General features: G+C 60.4%; 3 protein-coding genes across 3 annotated transcripts; all 3 read left to right on the top strand.

The window, feature by feature from the left end:
- Nucleotides 1–2293: 2293 nt before the first annotated feature.
- Nucleotides 2294–4519, top strand: ST6GALNAC4 (ST6 N-acetylgalactosaminide alpha-2,6-sialyltransferase 4). The gene is made up of 5 exons (XM_054393380.1): nt 2294–2305; nt 2724–2894; nt 3057–3469; nt 3600–3707; nt 3791–4519. Exons 1-5 carry the CDS (start codon nt 2294–2296, stop codon nt 3978–3980), a joined length of 894 nt encoding a protein of 297 aa, XP_054249355.1. The 3' UTR covers nt 3981–4519.
- Nucleotides 4520–7242: 2723 nt separating this feature from the next.
- On the top strand, nt 7243–8771 carry ST6GALNAC6 (ST6 N-acetylgalactosaminide alpha-2,6-sialyltransferase 6). The gene is made up of 5 exons (XM_054393323.1): nt 7243–7257; nt 7401–7580; nt 7759–8156; nt 8359–8466; nt 8547–8771. Exons 1-5 carry the CDS (start codon nt 7243–7245, stop codon nt 8734–8736), a joined length of 891 nt encoding a protein of 296 aa, XP_054249298.1. The 3' UTR covers nt 8737–8771.
- Nucleotides 8772–10733: 1962 nt separating this feature from the next.
- On the top strand, nt 10734–16042 carry AK1 (adenylate kinase 1). Its single transcript, XM_054393234.1, has 8 exons — nt 10734–11009; nt 11055–11096; nt 12707–12749; nt 13717–13752; nt 14368–14531; nt 14746–14862; nt 15326–15517; nt 15823–16042. The coding sequence occupies exons 1-8, from the start codon at nt 10734–10736 to the stop codon at nt 15886–15888; spliced, it is 936 nt and encodes a 311-aa protein (XP_054249209.1). The 3' UTR covers nt 15889–16042.
- Nucleotides 16043–18620: the final 2578 nt, after the last annotated feature.

The following is an 18620-nucleotide window of genomic DNA, read 5'->3' on the forward strand; positions in this document are numbered from 1 at the left end:
CATTTGCCTGCTGGAAGGGCTAATCATGGTGCTGTTGGGCTCTTGCATTCCTGAAGAGGGACCTCTGTGAGGCTGGCTATGCAGAGGTAGCAGAGACCATGCCACCACTGCCCTCTTTGTCCCCTCCTGCAGTCCTGCAGCTGGGGGTGGTGAGATGCCCTGGGTCACAAGGAAGTATTCGGGGTGTGATTGCTATCCCAGCTGTCAACTGCTGGCTGGGTTCCTACACCCAGACAAGGCTCCCCGTGCCAGCTGGGCTGGGGCTGAGTGGGCAGGCATGATGGGACCCTGTCCATCCCCTATGGGGTTTCTTCTGGCAGCAGCTGCTGCCCCGAGCTACAGTGCCCTGGCAGCTCCACAGACTACAACAAGCTGAATCACCCTCAATAAAGGTCCACAAGGTCTTAGTCCTTACTCTATGCCAAGGGGGTGATGCTGGCCTGCTGAAATGGTTTCTGCTGTGTGGCCCTGGCAGTGCCCAGTGCCATGCTGGGGGGCAGGGAAGTGCCAGAGGGAACCTGTCTGGATGTGCCTCATGTTGTGCTGGCCCTGCTGTGCACAGGGGCTGCTTCACTCTGCCAAGGTTGTCTCCAGCAAAAGGGCAGTTTTGGGGCACTGACCTTTCTCACATGTCTTGTGAACTTCCCCTCACAGGCAGCAGCAGATCCTATCATCTGTCTTGCTAGAGGTGGTGCTGGTGGCTTGAGGGCATCCTGAGTGAGGTTCAGGCAGCTTTGAGCCTGCCTGCTCTCACAGATGCTGCCAGATTGCGCGTGCCTGTGGCTGTGCCCTTCCCGAGGCCAAGTACCTCTATCCCCTCGTTTTCCCTTGCCAGTCTCTTGCTGCTGCCCCTTCTCCCACTGAGGAATCTCATTTCCTTTCCCAATTCCTTGCTGCTGGATATGGTTCAACCCTCCCTGTGAGGGTGGGTTTGAGCTGGGGCAGAGAGAGGCAAAAGGGGTAAAAATGTACTGAAATCTCTGAGCAACTCCAGGTGTGGCCCACAGACACAGCTGTGTCCCTGCCACCTCTTCCCTCCCAGTTGATGCCTGTGGGGGGACAACCTTGGGACCAGTTTCAAGGTTACTTCTCATATTTCTTTGTCAGCAGTGACGGAAAACAAATGCCCAGCAGCTCTCACTGGGCAAGTGGACAGCAGGCAGCTTGCTCTGGGGACATTTCTAGTGGGTGCTGTGCAGTTTGGCCCTTCCATGAGGGGTTGTGGGTGAGGACTGCCCAGCCAGGGTCATCAGACTATGAGTAGGGTACCAGGAGGCCTGTCTGCCCCACGCTCCTGAGATGTTTTGGATTGTTGTGGCCCCGGCGTTGTTCCCATCACACCTGAGCTCACCCACATCCAGCATGGTTGGGTGCTAGTGGTGCACCAAGGTGAGAGAGGGGCTGTGGGACACAGGGATGGGTCCTGGGACCCCCTATTCTGAGGGTTGCCTGAGAGGGCACAGCAAGAGGTGTGGAGAGAAATGGGTGCTGGGATCAGTCCTGGGCGCACAGGGTGGGGTCAGTACCAGGACAATTGGTCCCAAGGCATAAGAGATGGGTGCCAGGATCAGTACCAGGGTATGTGGGATCGATGCTGGAATCGGTGCAGAGACACATGGGGAGGGTGCCGAGGTTGGCACAGGTCGTCCAGTCCCAGAACAGAGGGGCTGGGTACCGAGCCTGGTGCTGGTATAGTGGTAGCGGGGTCGGTGCCGTGCGCCCGTCCCGGAGGCACAGGCAGAGGCGGGCGTTGCTGTGCTACGGGTGCGGCCTCTGAGAAGCCGGGGCGGGCAGGGGCGGTCCGGATCGGGGTCCCGGCAGTGTCCACTCGGCTCCGCCCCGTCAGCCCCAGCACGGTGCCGCCAGGCCGGGATGCGGGACCCGGCGGCTGCGGCGGCCGTGGGGGCTCCCGGCACGGTGAGTGGGGCCGGTACCGGGCACCGGAGGTGCTGCTCCACGGAGCCGCCCGTTCCGGAGGGGGGAGGGGGAGCTGCACCCGCGGGACCTCGTGGCGGGACGGGTGCAAGGGAGGACCCCGAGGGACCCGGGACGTGGGGTGCATGGAGAGGTCCCGGCCCCGGGGGGGTTCTGGGGAGGTCTTGGCCGCGGGGTAGGGGCCGGAGCAAGGTGGGGGCTTTGGGGGATGGGGGGGGGGGGGGAATGTCCATTCTCGTGGGTCCCTTGTGTTCCACTCACTGGTGCCACCGCTCAGCCCGCTCTGTGTGCAGGGTGAGAGCCCCCACCCTCCGGGTGACCCCCGGACCTCGCCGGGCGACCCGTTAGCTCCCCGAGGATGAAGACGCTGGTGAGTAGCCGCTGGGAGGAAGAGGGAGGGAGCGGGGCCCCAGCGGGCATGGGGGGAGCGGCGAGGGGCTGGGGAAACCCTCGCCAACATCGGAGGACCGCTTGTCCCGGCAGAGGTGCTGGGGAGAGAGCAGGCGAGAGGCTGCCAGTCCCCGCGGGCACCACGGAACACCGGGGCCATTGCCGCCGGCTGGAAGTGAGCGAGGCACCGGCACCAGCTGCACCCCAGCTGGTACGACCCAGCACCTCCCTTTGAGTGCCTGCGTGTGCCACATGGCCCTACCGGGCTACTGACATCTCACATGGGACCACTGGAATCTGAGACGGGCCCATTAGCATCCAGTACGTGGCCATTAATATCCGAGACGGGACTTGTGGCCATGGCCAGGCCCGGAGTAACCTTCCTGCTCTACTTCCAGGCCCGGCTGTTCCTCTTGCTGGTGTGTGTGGCGGCGGTGGCTGTGTTGTACATCCTGCTGTGTTCCCACACCTGCCTGTGGCCCTGCTGCCAGGCCCCAGGGCAGTGGGTCAGCCCCACAGCATCCAGTATCCTCAGCTTCCAGGGGTACAGCCGTGTGCCTGATGGGAAGGTGTGTGGGGTGGGGATGGGGCAGTGCTGGGTCTGGTGGGGCAGCTCAACCCATGCATGCCTCAGTTTCCCCTTCCTTAGGGAAGGGCAGATGGGGCTGCAGTGTTTGCAGCTGCTGCTGGGGAGAATAGGGAGCTGATGGCTGACATACATCTCCCTACAGCCACTGGAGCGAGCGCTGTGCCACCGCTGTGCCATCGTCTCCAGCTCAGGGCAGATGCTGGGCTCGCACCTGGGACAGGCCATTGACAAGCAGGACTGTGTCCTGCGCATGAACCATGCCCCCACTGCCGGCTATGAGGAGGACGTGGGGGCACGGAGCACCGTCCGGGTGGTGTCCCACACCAGCGTCCCACTGCTGCTGAAGAACCAGCCCTACTTCTTCCAACAATCCCAAGAAACCCTCTACATCATCTGGGGGCCAGCAAAGAAAATGAACCGGGAGAAGGCAGGTTCAACCTACCAGGTGCTGCTGAGGGTGGTGGGGATGTACCCCCACCTGCAGATCTACACTCTGACTGAGGAGAAGATGATGTATTGCGACGACGTCTTCCAGAACGAGACAGGGAAGAACAGGTATCCCTGCCTCCTGAGGAGCTCCCACTAGGTCCCCCCACTCTAGCACCTGTCCCCTCCTCAGGCACCCACAGCCTGGCTGGCAACAGTACTGTGCCACCCTCTGCAGCATGGCTGTGGTGCTTTGCAGGATAAAGTCTGGCTCCTTCCTGAGCACAGGCTGGTTCACCATGATCTTGGCCATGGAGCTGTGTGAGCAGATCTACGTGTTTGGCATGGTCAGTGACAACTACTGCAGGTGCGTTGTGGAGCAGCAGGGAGGGGCACCAGGTGATCCAGTGTCCCCCCAAGTCCCATGCTCACCCCATCACCTTCTGCCAGGGAGAAGAACCACACGAGTGTGCCCTACCACTATTTCGAGAAGGGTCGGCTGGACGAGTGCAAGATGTACCTGATGCACGAGCGAGCCCGCCGCGCTGGGCACCGCTTCATCACGGAGAAAGCCATCTTCTCCCGCTGGGCCAAGAGGAGACACATCATCTTTGCACACCCATCCTGGGCAGGCGGGTAGGGGGTGAGCCGTGGGGTGAGGCAGGGGGACCCCAGTACCGGGTGGCTCTCATCCTGCAGTGACATATCCTGGCTCTGCCGGTACCATGGTTGAAAGACTTTTGCCGAGCCCTGGAGCTGGGAGTCTCCATCTCTTCAGTGACACAGAGCTGGTTCCCCCAGCTTGTGAGTGGGATGGCACTCACCCTGTCAGTGCACAGGGATCATTAACTGGACCCACAGAACCCCATCATCTCTGAAGGCCTGTCCAGATGGACCCAGGGTGACCATGAAGGTTTTCTGCCCATTCTGCTGGGATGAAAATTTAATGCAGGATGAAACATTTGTGCTGCTGGGCTCCAGTGTGATGTTGAGCTCAGCCCCACGATGGCCATGAGCCAGTGCCTCTTCCAGGAACGGAGCTTCACTGTGGTCCTTGCCCTGAGACCTGGCACAGGGTATGGGGTGCAGGAAGCCCAGGGGCCATGTGTGCCTCAGAGGTCTGAGTTGCCTTCTCACAAGTGCCCTTGGATTCAGACCAAAGCAAACATGGCCATTAAAAGCGTTTTTAACTTGCTGGTGTCCCATACTGTGCCCCTTGCTTCTGTGGGACATGGGGACAGCAGCTGGTCCTGCTTCCTTGGCTATAAATAAGAGGGGGAGGTGCTGGGGAGGGTAGAGCCTGAGCCTGAGTGTGAAGAAAGGTGCCGAAAGCCGAGATTATTTGGGAACCAGCAGTTGCAGTTCCACAGCATGGGCACAGGCCTGGTGTGGATTTTGCACTGGGTCAGGGGTGATCCTCAGCCCCATTGGGCTCAGTGTTGCCAGGTCATAGGCAGAACAGCTGCCAGCCCCTGTGTCCCTGGAGAGATAGGGCACAGGCACATGCATAGCCCTGAGCATGGCTGCATGGAGCAGCCATAGCAGCTCTTTGAACCCGTTACAGAGGCCATGTGTTTAGTGGGCCTGGCTGTGTCTGGAGGACCCAGGCAAGGCTGAGGAGTGGCGGGAACCATGTTCACTCCCAGCCAAAGCTGAGTGCTGGTGTTCAGTGAGGAGCAAGTCGTCTGGGACCTGGGGTTGCTGACATGACAGGGAAGCGTGAACAGACAGCTCTATAGAGCTCTTTGCTGGGTGCTTCAGCTGACACAGCCTCAGGTAGTGAAGGGCATCACTAGCAGCACTGAGCTGAAATCTCTTTGAAAAGGTGCCAGCAGGTACCTGTCAGTGCTGGAGTCCCCTCCTTGTCACGTGAAACCCCCCAGAAAGGGGCCCTGGGCTGCCCAGTCAGCTCGATGTAGGCAGTGGCATCCCAAAAATGTGCTCCTGCGCCTGGCAGCGAGTTAAGCACCACGTGCTGCTCCTGGCATTCGTGGGCAGCGCTGCCACCTTCCCCTCCATCTGCCATACCTGTGCCTCAGGGAGTGGGCGACGGACCAGGGCTGGCTCGGGACGAGCAGCGCTAGGATCCCCGCGGCGCATCCCCCATCCTAGCGGGCGGCGCTAGGACCCTCGCGGCTCTCACGGACCAGGGGCGGGCGCTGCTAGGAGCCCCGCGGCGCAAACCCGTCCGGGCGGCGGCACCGGCAGGGGTATCGTCATCGGCAGCATCGCAACTGACAGCGGAGCGGTTGCTGGACCCGGCGTGGCCCCTCCGGGCCCGCTTAACTGGTGCGGGGAGGCAAAACGGCACCGTGATCCGTGACCGGCCGGAGGAGCGGCCCCCGCCCCGCGGCTCCGGTGCATTGTGGATTTTTTGCGGGGGCGGGGGGGTGATGCACACCGTGCTGATGCGCGGGGAAGGGGCCCGTTCACTCCGCTTGGATGTCGCCACGCTCGGGCCTGCCCGGTTCCGGCAAAGCGGGGCTGCGGGGAAAGGGCTGGCGCTGGAAGAGGGACTGGGCGAGAGCTGCATCCCGGGGTGGGTGAGGACTGCACCGCGCGAGCAGCGGGGGATGGTTGCACAGCGGGGTGGGGTTGGATTTGTACGTAGGAGCGGAGGAGGTTTGCAGCCCGTGGGAGGCCGGGGGAGGGCATTCACTTTCCGGTATGCGGGAGGGTTTGCATCCGGCGCTGGGGGAACGCCGGCAGGTGGGTGGGCGCAGGGACTGGGGAGCCGTCGGAGCGGGTCTGGATCAGCCGTTCCCTGCAGAGCAGCGATGTGAACCACCGGCCCCGCCATGACGGTGCTCGCCGGAGGGGCCTGGCAGCCCCCCGCGGGACTCACGGGGCACAGGAGGAGATGACGGACTCCGCTGCACCTCCCGCCGCAGATGAGACTCCTCCAGCCCAGGTAAGGCCCGCGGGGTCTCCGCCCTGGGGTCCCCCCTGGCCCGCGCACTGTGGAAGGAGCAAAGCCAGATGCAGGAGAGGGAGTCCTGGTTCTGCGCCCGGCGCTGCTCCCCGGCCTGTGCACGGTGAGGCCCCTTTGCTCCAACTTACCAGGCTGTTGCTTTGCCTCCCCGGGTAGGTTGACACCTTTCTGGGCATCGACGCCGGCCGCGAGAACCACCGAGTCGCCCTGGGATTGAGCCCAGGCTGCTGCGTGGTTTTCCATCCCCGTGCCCCACCCCGGCCCCGACAATTAGTAAAATTTTTTTTGTCAGTTAATTGCTCGGAGAGCTCCAGGAGCATCCGTGACTCACTGGCAAGGTCTGAAAAAGAAATTGGGTCAGCCCATTTCTGAGTCCCCCCTAGGGCTGTGAACCCCCACATGCCTTGGGCTCCAGCGCTGGAGGGGTCCCTGCCAACTCCATCTGGATTTGAGCCCACATGTGAGCTGAGTTGAGCCATTCTTGGTTCTTCTCCCTCCAGTCCAGGATGGTTGTTTTAATGGGATTTCACTGCATGAGTGGCAGGTTCACCCTCCCTGACCTCAGGGATCTGAGCAGCTTTGGGCCCCCCCCCCCCCGTGGGGATAATCCTTCCCGGGAGCCTAGCCCATCATAGTCATAGGGATCTCCCCAGCATGAGCCGCAGATAGGTTTGGCTCTTGACACAGCAGAGCTCACCCAGCCTCCACCCATAGTGCTTCCCTTCCCTGCACCAGTGCCAGGAGTTTGCCCTCCCCTCGAAAGGGGGACCCAGAGTCCAGCTGGGCACTCACACTGTGGGGCTCTGCTCCAGCACAGCTGAGCAGCTCATCCCATATTCCCACCAAGCTGACAGTCTAGGGACAAGAGGCCAAGTGTGGTGACCAGGGAACAGCACTGGAGAGGACCTCATGCCTTGCAGGTGCTCACTGGACACTGGCAATCGCTGCGCACTGAGGCCAGTGCAGAGACATGAGTGGCAGCACGGTGAGTGCCAGGGCATCACCCTGGGGACAGCAGCATCTCCCTGGGGACACTGGGCATCCTGCTATAGGTGTCACCAGGATAGGGGCTGGATGCTGACACCCAAGGGGTGGGGGCAGCAGCTGATGCTCTCCCCCTGCCCACAGAGCCAGCGTGCCGCCGCCCTGGGGGTCCTCTTTGCCCTGATCATGTTGCTGATCATCTACAGCTCTGGCAGCGGCAGCGAGGTCTTCCCCTACAGCCGCCTGCGGGGCAGGGCTCGCCGGCCCCCTGACCTCAAGAAGTGGGGAGTGAAAAGCGGGTACCTGCCTGTCTGTGGGAACAAGGTATGGGCTGGGCAGCAGGGTCCAGCCTGAATGTGGGTGCAGGATCTGGCCCTCTGCTGCCATCCAGCCCAATTGTCCCCTGCAGTGGGCACAGCAGTGTCTTGTCCCAGTTCCATCCCTTCCTGCTGGGTTGCGGTGACACCAAAAGCCACCTCCTCACAGCTCTTGTCATCACCAGACCCTGACTGCTCACTGCCACCAGTGTGCCATCATAACCAGTTCCAGTCACCTTCTGGGCACCCACCTGGGCACAGCCATTGACGGAGCTGAGTGCATCATCCGCATGAACGATGCTCCCACCACCGGCTACGAGGTTGATGTGGGCAACAAGACCAGCTTCCGTGTGGTGGCCCACTCCAGCCTCTACCGTGTCCTCAAGAGGCCCCAGGAATTCGTCAACAAGACCCCAGAGACCATCTTCATCTTCTGGGGGCCACCTGCCAAGATGCAGAAGAGCCTTCTGAAGATCATCCAGCGTGTCAGCGCCTCCTTCCCCAACATGACAGCCTACGTCGTCTCCCCTGGCCGCATGAAGCAGTTTGATGACCTGTTTCGTGGGGAGACAGGGAAGGACAGGTACCTCAGAGCCACTTCCTTCTCTGTGTCCCTTCTTTTTCCAGGTCCCCAAGGCAGAGCTGGCTCCTGGGGCTGCTCTATGGGATGGGCTGTAGCACTGGAGTAGGGGTCCATGGAGCAGGTTGGGACCATAGAGGGGGATTTTGTTGCCCATGTCACCTCATCCCCTTATCCCTACCCATCCCTGTTTCTGCTGCCCCAGAGAGAAGTCACACTCGTGGCTCAGCACCGGCTGGTTCACCATGGGGATTGCGGTGGAGCTCTGTGACGCTGTCCACGTCTATGGCATGGTGCCACCTAATTACTGTGGGTAAGGAGAGTCCCAAGCTCCCACCCTGGCCTCCTGTCCCCACCATGGAGCTCACCTCATGCTTTTCCCCTCCCCTGCAGCCGCCGGCCCCCACCCCGCCACCTGCCCTACCACTACTACGAGCCAAAGGGCCCCGATGAGTGCACGACCTACATCCACAACGAGCGGAGCCGCAAGGGCAACCACCACCGCTTCATCACCGAGAAGCGTGTCTTTGCCAGCTGGGCCAGCCTCTACAACATCACCTTCTCACACCCTGCCTGGTCCTAGGGGGTGCCCCCCTGCAGTTTGGGCAGATCCCTGGAGCTGGGATGGATTGGGATTCCCTGCATCCCCCTGGGAGTGGAGGGAGCTGGGCATCAGAATGCCACCTGGGTGCCTCCCACAGGACCACCACCGTTGTGTACGTCGGCTCCTTGCACCTGAGATGTGTTGGGTTTTGAGCTGGTTTTGGGGGAGACCAGATGGTGAGTGCAGGGTTTTTGGTGTCCCCTCCCCCTTCCATGGGTGGGAAGCACGGGGCTGAGATCCTGCCTAATTCTGGTTCAGTCATGTTGCAGCCCCTGCAAGTGCATGGGAGGTGTCAGACACCCTTGTTGCATCACTTCTGAGGCTGCATAATTTTTGGGGCCACCACAGAGACTGTTTTCCTCAACCTCCAGGGTGGAGGAACCCCTTCTTAGGGCTCAGCCCTCCTCTGCCACCGGCAATATCCCAGTCTTGATCCACAGGCATCCTTCCCTCAGCAGAACCCACAGTTTTCAGTGCGACCCCACAGGGGTGACAGTGCTCCAGCTCCCCAAAACTACCCAGCCCCTCCCAGCAGCACTGCACCCGACTCACACACTGCCAAAACCTTTTCTAACTGAGCAATGAGGGTTTGAGGAACTTTCAGGGGCTCTGTTTTTGACTCCTCACTTCTGTTCCCAGGGTTTGTATTTGGGTTTCCCAGCTGACCAGGAGAGCTGGGGCTGCTTGTTCCCCTAATGAAGGGGCTGCCAGCAGCCTATAGCTGGGTCCTCATCATTTATTAACCACTTATAAACTATTTGTAAGTGGGCATGTAGCAGGGAGTGAAGGGGTAGCAGTGCCTCCTGGCACCCTAACACTGAATTTTGTTATTAATTTCTCAGTGTTGACAAAGGGGGTTTGGGGAAAACAGCTAAATCTGGCATGTTTGGGTGCTGAGCCCTCAGTTTATCCTGGCCTGTGGCCTGTCCATCCTTATGGCTGGGGTTTTGGAGGACTCAGTACTGGGGGCAGCCATGGGTCACCTGCATTTTGTAATGGTTTGTACAGGAATAAATATTGCTGCAGTTTGTTGCCTTGGGCCCTGGCTCCAGGCTGGGTTTTGGGGGCTCAGCAGTAGGTGCCAGTGGTGCCATCAGGAAACCTGGGATCCCCTTGGACTCTTGGGCCCTTTGGGACCCCCATCCCACACTGGTGCAGGCCAGGGTGCATGGGAGGATGTGGGAAGGGTAGCAGATTGTTCAGGTTGGGTGCATATCCATCAATGGGGTGGCCCCATCTGTGAACCTGCCCTGGAGCACACGGCACCTGAGACCTTCCCAACTCATCTCACCCCTGGCCATCTGTCCTGGGATCAAGGGGACTTTGAGACAGGGTCTTTACACCTACTGAGGAGGAGGAGGAAAGACGGGTAAGCCATTTCACCCCTGGGGCTTTACCCTTTTCCCCGGACTTGGCAGGGTGGGGGTGCCAGCCAGGTTGGCAGGGTGCTGCGGGTAGATGGGGACAGGGATGGGGGCATGAAGACAAGGGATGGGGAGATGGAAGTAGGAACATTTCTAACAACATTTGCATTTAGTCTTGCCATCTTGCAGAAAGGCTCCAGGGAGACCTTAGAGCAGCCCTCCAGTACCTGGAGGGGCTGCAGGAGAGCTGGGGAGGGGCTTTTGACAAGGGCTTGTAGTGACAGGATGAGGGGCAATGGCTTTGAGCTGGAAGAAGGGAGATTGAGACTGCAGATTAGGAAGAAATTCCCAGTGAGGGTTCTGAGACACTGGAACAGGTTGCCCAGGAAGGCTGTGGATGCCCCCTATTCAAGGCCAGGTTGGATGAGGCCTTGAGCAACCTGGGCTAGTGGGAGGTGGCCCCTGCCCATGGCAGGGGTTGGAACTCGATGATCTTTAAGGTCCCTTCCAACCCAAACCATTCTGTGATTCTGTGATTCTGTAACTCAGGGTGATGATGGGGTCACGGGAACGTGGGGATGGAGGTGGGGACATGAAGGCGGCGATGGGGACATGGCGTTGGGCACAGCTGTTCCCTCTCAGGGGCTGGAGGAGGAGGCGTGGGGAGCCCCGGGATGTCTCGGGGACCCCAAACCCAGCAAGGTGGTGCCTCGCCCCCTGAAGATCGGAGGAACTGCAGCGCAGCCCGCGGCGCGGGGCGCAACCCTCGACCGTGCAGGGGTTAACCGCCGCCGGGGCCGGCCCGAGGACACCCGGTGCCCCGCGGGTGACAGTGCCGCCCACCGCAGCGCTGCCCGTTCCCTGCCCGTCCCCTGCCCGCCGCTCCCGGCATGCAGCGCGGCGCCAGCCATCTCTATATAGCGGTAAAAATAGCCGGGCGGGAGCGCAGGCAGCGGCCCGGCCCCGCGCCCAGAGGTCAGTCCCTGCACCGCCGGGTCCCGGTGCCGCAGCCCCGCCCGGCACTGCCCTTGCGAGGGGAGTCACTGCGGCACCGGCGTTTAGGGGGCTCGGGGTTGCGGGAGGAGCTGGCAGCACCGGCTGGGAATGGGGGGAGCTGAAGGGAGCTCGGGGGGCATTGCAGGAGATGCTACCAGGCTTGCGTGGGGTGCTGGGGGCACTGGCACTGAGGCATTGCATGGGTGCTGGAACCGTTGCAGGGGACACTGCGGGGCTTTCAAGGGTGCTGGGGGGTTTGCGGGGGATACTGGGGGAATTGCCGGGGCTGCTGGGAGTACAGGTGCTGAGGACCCGCAGGGATGCTGGAACCGTTGCAGGGAATACTGGAGGGCTTGCATGGGAAGCTGAGGGGCTTGCATGGGGGTACTGAAAGGCTTGCAGGGGTGCTGAAGGGATTGCAGGGGTGCTGGAGCAGCCTAATGCTGGGCCTGGGGTCCAGAGGGTGTGGGGACCTGGATGCTGATGGACTGGGATGGGGGCTAGGGATGGGGAGAGGTGAGTCGGAGCTAGTGGTGGGTAAGATTGGTGGGAGCACCCCAGGGTACATCCTGTGATGGCCTTTGTTGGGAATCCTGGGCCACACTGCACCCCTCCACCCAACCACCTCCCCAGTCTCAACCCACCAGGCTCCCTGCTCAGCACCCCTTCCCCATCTCCTCGGGACTAGGCACCTTTACATCACCCTCACCCTGCACCCATGGGCCCAGCACTGTGCTGGATCAGGCTCTAAGCCCGCAGCCCACAGCTGAGCTGCCCCCAGCCAAGCTCAGTGCCAGCAGTCCTGGAGCTCAGCAGCCCCCACAATTAGGGACCTTGTGGGTGTGCACCCACCCATGTCCTACAGGGACTATCTCAGGCTTCAGCCCCACAGCACAGGTGGGACGTGACTGGGTGTGGGTTTCAGCCCAGCCATACTTAGCCTCTGCCCTTTCCTGGCTGTAAGACAACCTCCTCAGTGGCTGTCGCCTCCTCTGGCCACAGGATGCCCCATCCCAGCACCCTGTCTGGCCAGTTTAGGATGACACACTGCAACCAGGCAGGTTGGGCATTGCAGGGATGGGTGTGGACAGGCAAGGTGGCCAAACCCTGTCCTGAGATGATGGGGGTGCAGTGGGGTGCTGCAAGCCCCCTTCTTGGGACATCTCTCAAAAAATCAGCCTGAGGAGCTCGGGGGATGCTTCTTCTGTCACTTGGTGCCCTGGTGACACCAGTTAAATCAAGCTGGTTTCCGGATGTGGGGTGGCACCCCAGGCACTGGGATGTGGTAAGGGCAGAAGAGGAAGCTGGTAACGTCACTGCACGTCACCACGCATGGGGAAACCCTCACCACAGCCGGATGGGACGGGCAGGTGGCTGCCAGGAGGCAGGTAGGTGATGGCCAGGGGACCAGAGGTCCCAAGCTCTGTGTTTTAAGGCCAAGCTGGGCCCCTAAAGATGTGATCCTGGCTTGGTCATGGAGTTGAGCACTGGCATGACATGAAAGGGAGAGAGCTGTTCCCTGGACCCCTGCCTTGGGTACCTGTGTGTCCCAGCTGTGCTGAGTTACTTATCCTACTCTCCTCTCACAGCCTGAAGTGCTCCTGTGCCTGGACCACGGCAGCATGTCGACAGGTGAGTGCTCCATCCTCCTTGCAGCCATCCCCCTGGTCCTCCTGCATCTGTCCCCCCTGCCTCTGTCCCCTCAATCCCTCTGTCCCCCTTGCATCCATTTCCCCTGCATCCGTCCCCTCTGTTCCCCTTGCATCTGTCTCATTTTTCCCTTGTATCCATCCCATCAGGCCCCTTTGCATCCTTCACCATCAGCTTTTTATACCTCCCCTCTGTGTCCCTCCATACATCACTCCTCTCTGTCCCCCACGGGCCCCACGTCTTCTCAAGTCCTTGCCAGCCCCTTGGCTCCGTCCCCAGCCCTGTGGATCACTGGGTGCCAGAGGAGCTGAAATTTCAGCCGGCTGTAATCAGGAGATGGGAAAGTGGCCCCAGAGCAGCTCAGTTTTATTTTTAGTGCTGCCTCCCCCTATAGTGTCATACCTGTCATCACCCTGGGAATGATCCTGCAGGTGGTAGGGACCCTGCACCTGGGTGCTTGAGAGGGGACAAGGCAGTTAGTGCCACCTGCATGTCAGCCACCAGATCCAAGGACTGATGCTGGGGTTCAGGGACTGCCAGGGGTCACACCAGGCACTCGAAGTGGCTGTGCCAAGTCGAGCCTGCCACAGTCCCCATTAGCTCACCACGGTGACGAGGTGGCCCCAGGGATGGATGAGGCCAGTCCCCACCTATACTGGAGTCATGGACCATGACCATCTCCAGGACACCACACAGCAGTGGGATTCCATCCCTGCTGCAAAGGCACTGCAGGTCTGTGTGCTCAGTCATGTCCAACCTGGCTGTCCCAACCCATCCAGGTGACGAGGACAAGGGCAACATGTGGCTGCTTCCCTCTCCACCTTCTCTCCCCAGTGCTCTGTGATCAGTCCCCTCCATCCCCGGGGATGCTAACCCTGGGTCTGCCCCCCACTGGGACACCTCATTCCTCAATGGACTGATAAGTATTTTTTTTCTTTCTCTCCTTCAGAAAAACTCAAGCACCACAAAATCATCTTCGTGGTGGGTAAGTCTGTGTCTGGGTCCTGTCACTGGTGGGGTCAAGTCCTGTCCCCGTGCACCTCTGAGCTGGGGGCTGCAGGGAGCAGCTGGTGCCCAGGGCTAGGGACCCAGGGCTGGAGGCTGACGCTGGAAACTGAGGCTGTCCCCAGGCACTGTGTGGTGGCCATGGCTCTAGTCTGGCTCATTGAGGCCATGATAGGGTGTGCTGGGACCAGGAGAAGACCTCTGACCAGGCACAAGGTGGCAGCATCTGAGGTGATGTGACAGTGAACATCTGGGCAGTGATGTCTGGGGTGCTGTTAGGCTGCAATGTCTTTGGTTCTGATGGGGTAGTGATGCTCTGGTGCCAATGGGACTGTGATGCCCTGGGTGCCATCAGGATGGTGGTGCCTGTGTGCCAATTGCCAGAAACTCGTGCCACCCCTAAGTATTTGGCATCTACAAGCCCACCCCAGGAACAGCTCTCATCATCCATCTGCTCCTGGGCTTAGGGGTGGGAGATGGTCACTTACTCCATCTCATCATGCTCTGGGGACTCTTGGGGGTCTGTGCGGCAGCTTCCACGTACCTCTCCAGCTCCCTGACTTGGGACACATGTGGGCCCTCTCATGACTTGCAGGTGGCCCTGGCTCAGGGAAAGGGACCCAGTGTGAGAAGATTGTGCAGAAGTATGGCTACACCCACCTCTCCACGGGGGACCTGCTGCGGGCAGAGGTCAGCTCAGGCTCGGAGCGGGGCAAGAAGCTGCAGGCCATCATGGAGAAGGGCGAGCTGGTACCCCTGGTGAGTCCACATGGGTCACTGGCTGCCACAGGGCAGCACATGCAGGCAGGGCTGGCTGTGGGGACACCACATACCATGGTGACAGTCAGTGTTTGCCCTCAGGACTCCTGCATCCCTACCACCACCAGGGGAAGTTGCAGTGGCGATTAGGGGTGCTGGATGCTGGGCATGATGTCCCATGGCAGCTCTGTCAGCTCTGTCCTCCTCTCCTCAGGACACGGTGCTGGACATGCTGAGGGATGCCATGGTGGCCAAAGCAGACGTGTCCAAGGGCTTCCTCATCGACGGCTACCCCCGTGAGGTGAAGCAGGGAGAAGAGTTTGAGAAGAAGGTGAGGACTCATGCCATGCTGTGACATGCTGTGCAGTGTCACCCACCATCCAAGCAGTGGGTCTCCATGGTGGCAGCAGCAAGTCAGCCTCGCAGTCCCAGCAAAGATCCCATTCCAAAAGCATCTAAACTGGGCACTGTCCCAGCCAACAGGTCCCCCTGCCTTGGGGACAGCCTGTGGCTGGGGCACAACGGGACAGACATGTCTCCAGAGTGTCCAGGGTGAAGAGAGGCTGACCACAGTGCTGGCTTGATAGTGATGGCAGAGAGCCAGGGCTTGGCCATGGTGTCCCTCTGTCTTTCACCACATGGGTCTGAGGTGTCCCAGTGGCCCCCAAACACATGCAGAGGGAGGCAGAAGGCATGGGGACATCTGTGACCCCTATGTGTTCGCTGCCAACATCTCCCCAAACCAGACCTATGTCTGCTTGGCATGGTGACAGCTGTGTCCCTTCTGCCCACAGATCGCCCCTCCCACACTGCTGCTCTATGTGGATGCAGGGAAGGAGACAATGGTGAAACGTTTGCTGAAGCGAGGTGAGACCAGTGGGCGGGTGGATGACAACGAGGAGACCATCAAGAAGCGTTTAGAGACCTACTACAAGGCCACTGAGCCTGTCATTGCCTTCTACAAGAGCAGAGGCATTGTCCGCCAGGTAAGCAGGGACGTGACCAATGCCAGCACTGCCAGCCCCACGGCCTGGGGTGCACATGGCCATAGGGAAGGGGAAGTGATGGATGAGAGTGATGAGGGAAGGGGAAAAAATTCAATCCTGACTCTTTTGGGGTGGGCTTGGCCCCTCTGGTTCCTGACATGGAGACACCCTCCAAGGATGGCCCTACACCACTTTGCCCTAAATCAAACCTGATCTCTTCGCTCGTGGCCAAAATCCTTCCCTGGAAGAACTTAGGTCACACCATGCCCTTGGATGAGCCCCCCAGCTAACCCCTCCCCACCCAGCTCAACGCCGAGGCCTCCGTGGATGAGGTTTTCCAGCAGGTCTGCACCCACCTCGACAGCCTGTAGCCGAATCCCCGGCCCCAGGCCCCCCCAGCACTCCGGCAGAGACAGCGGAAGAGGCTTTATCCTGTTTTCATGGACGGAGCTGTGTGGAGGAAATTTCAAGGACATTGTGTTTGGCTCTTTCCCGTCTCTCCCCAGTAAAGTTCACTTTAATGAGTCCAGACTTTATCTTTTTCTTCTGTCGCAGGAAATGAGTTTTTCTTTCCAGAGATTTTTTGTTTTTCTCCCCCCTGTCCCTCCCCCTCCAGCCCCTCTGGAGCTGATTAAGGGCAGGAAGCTGGTGTTTATCCCACCGGGGCAGCGGGATGCTGTGCTCTGAGGAAGGGAGGGAGCATCCCAGCCTCTTGCCCTGGCTTCCCAATCCACAGCCTGCAAGGAGCCTGCGGCCCCATCCTGCAGCTGCTCCCACTCATCCCAGTGCCGTCCTGCTTGCTGAGCCCCCTTGTGCTCTGGGTGTGTGTCCCTGGGGATGCAGGCAGCATCTGAGCCATATCCTGCGCGTGCGTCTTGGCTGGATTTGGGCCCTGCCATGCCAGGACGGGGATTTCTGCCATCTCATAGAATCAGAGAATGGTTTGAGTGGGAAGGGAGCTTTAAAATGTCGTCTAGCCCAGCACCCTTGCAGTCGGCAGGGACATCTGCAACTAGAGCAGGTCGCTTAGAGCCCCATCCAACCTGACCTGGAATGGTTCCAGGGATGGGGCATCCACCACCTCTCTGGGCAACCTGGGCCAGGGTCTCACCACCCTCAGTGTAAAAAATTTCTTCCTTGTGTCTTTTGTCTGTCAGACATTTCTGGGAGGCTGCAGTGAGCTGTTCAGGGTGGCATAATGCCCTGGAGTAGGATCCTCTCTGCCCTACTGAGCCTGGGCACCCACTGCCATCAGTGCCACCTATCAGCCCAGTGTGCATCCCTGTCCCCAGGGGTTGAGGGGTGCACTGGGAGCACTAAGCTGGGTGACCATGGGTGGGGACAGGGCGGGTGTCCTCATAGAAGGTTAGTTGCAGGGCCCCAGAGGACAGGCAGTTGGGGGTGCTGCTGTGAGAGATGGAATCTGCAGTCTTCCCAGCACCTGCAGAGCTGCCCAGGCGTGATGCCACAGCAGGGGGACTGTGGTGGGGCTTGGGGTTGAGATTTACCCAGCCACTGCGAGGACAGCTGAGCAGTGTGACCCTGGCGGGGCCTCTCAACCACTCGCCTTAGGTCTACTGGGAGCCAGGCACAGAGCCAAAGGGCTGGGGGAGGCTGGGGGAGGTGGCAGCACTGAGGGCAGCTGAGGCCACGGGGCTGGAGCAGAGGAAGGAAACGAACGGGAAAAACAAAAATCCCCAAGAAGAAAGCCCAAACCCGCCAGGCTCCGACGTCAGCCTCGTGCCTGGGGGGTGAAGGAGCCACCAGCAGGGGCCAAGGCACTGTGGGGAGGCAGCGGGGCAGGAAGGATGCAGCCATCCAGCCAGGGCTGGGGTGCTGCCAACACAGCTGAGATGAGGCTGAGGCCAGCAGGCAGTTGGCTTATGCCAGCGGGGATGAGGGGACAGAGGGGACAGGCTGTTTGGGACACTACAGCCTGAAGCTGTGCAGTGGAGAGCCAGGTGATCCATCTCCCTTGTGCTTCCATCTTCTTTGGGTGTGTGGTGAACGTGCTGTGGTTTCCCTATGGGGTGAGCAGGGCAATGGGGCTGGGAGAGGGGATGCTGCAGTGCCCAGCATACCTCAGCACCCTGCCCTCATCCCCAGCATGGGCCCTGGGTGCTTGGTTTAGATGCTTTTCTTCTGGATGGAAAGCCCAAGGATGTTCCATAAGCTGTGAGGAGGGCAAAATGCTGTGCTGGAGCTGAACGGGGTGCATGGGCTACACGTGGGGCCACTCTGCAGCCACAGGCACCCTCCTGTCTGTCACACGGCAGCCACCGGCCATCCCTGGGTCCATTGCTGTGGGCCTCTTGCTCCTCACATTATCACAGCGGGGAAAGAGATGCTGGAGGGCCACCGGTGCGTGTGCCTGGTCCTGGTCTCCACCCCTGTCCCCACCCCTGGGTGAGCATCCGTCCCCGCGGTCCCCAGGAGATGGCACTGCTCTGTCATGGGAGATGTCTCCTGCTCACCCAGGGTTTCAGACATCTCTTGGGAAATCCTGGCTGGTGGGGACAGGTCTTGTTGGCTTCCCTGACAGGTCTTCATGGTGTTCCCCTGCCAATGGCCATATTTTGGGATAGAGACCACCACCATGGATCTGTGTCCACTCCCAGCCCCACTGATCACTGTGGGAGGGCTGTCACCTTGGGCAGCAGCTGCTGGCACAAGTGGGATGAATGGGTAGGGGTGCAGAAGTGGCTCTCTGGGTGCTCCCAGAGACTCTCTAGCTCCCATCCTGGCGATGCTCAACTATGACCCTCCTCACCCTAATAGCCCTGTCCTGGGGGTCCTCCCACCCCCAAACCCAGCTTCTAAACAGGGATGTCAAGGCAGTCACTGTTTGTGGCAGGCCAAAGGTACTGGCAATGCAGGTAGCCGTGCTGAGGGGGCCTCCATCTACCCCATGGCCCCAGAGTGGGCATCCAGGGCCATGGGGCAGTCACTGGCCTAGGACATGGTAATTTTGCTGGGGTGCTGGCTAGGGACAATATGGGCTGAATGTCAGGGTGTCATGGGGCAGCCCTTCTTCCTGTTGCCATGGGCAGCCCCTGTCCCCATTACCCAGGGCAGCCCCCTCCCCGCCGTTCAGGCTGGGCTG

The sequence above is a fragment of the Indicator indicator genome, chromosome 28, assembly GCF_027791375.1.
Source record: "Indicator indicator isolate 239-I01 chromosome 28, UM_Iind_1.1, whole genome shotgun sequence".
NCBI classification, from domain to species: Eukaryota; Metazoa; Chordata; class Aves; order Piciformes; family Indicatoridae; genus Indicator; species Indicator indicator.

Excerpts from the sequence above, each read along its gene's own strand:
- ST6GALNAC4 (XM_054393380.1), top strand. Across the intron at positions 3,470-3,599 it reads AACGAGACAGGGAAGAACAG|GATAAAGTCTGGCTCCTTCC; the intron begins GTATCCCTGCCT and ends GGTGCTTTGCAG. Across the intron at positions 3,708-3,790 it reads GTCAGTGACAACTACTGCAG|GGAGAAGAACCACACGAGTG; the intron begins GTGCGTTGTGGA and ends ACCTTCTGCCAG.
- ST6GALNAC6 (XM_054393323.1), top strand. Across the intron at positions 7,581-7,758 it reads TGCCTGTCTGTGGGAACAAG|ACCCTGACTGCTCACTGCCA; the intron begins GTATGGGCTGGG and ends TGTCATCACCAG. Across the intron at positions 8,467-8,546 it reads GTGCCACCTAATTACTGTGG|CCGCCGGCCCCCACCCCGCC; the intron begins GTAAGGAGAGTC and ends CCTCCCCTGCAG.
- AK1 (XM_054393234.1), top strand. The coding sequence starts at position 10,734 with ATGGCGTTGGGCACAGCTGTTCCCTCTCAGGGGCTGGAGGAGGAGGCG. Across the intron at positions 11,010-11,054 it reads TCCCCTGCCCGCCGCTCCCG|CCGGGCGGGAGCGCAGGCAG; the intron begins GCATGCAGCGCG and ends CGGTAAAAATAG. Across the intron at positions 14,532-14,745 it reads AGGGCGAGCTGGTACCCCTG|GACACGGTGCTGGACATGCT; the intron begins GTGAGTCCACAT and ends TCCTCTCCTCAG.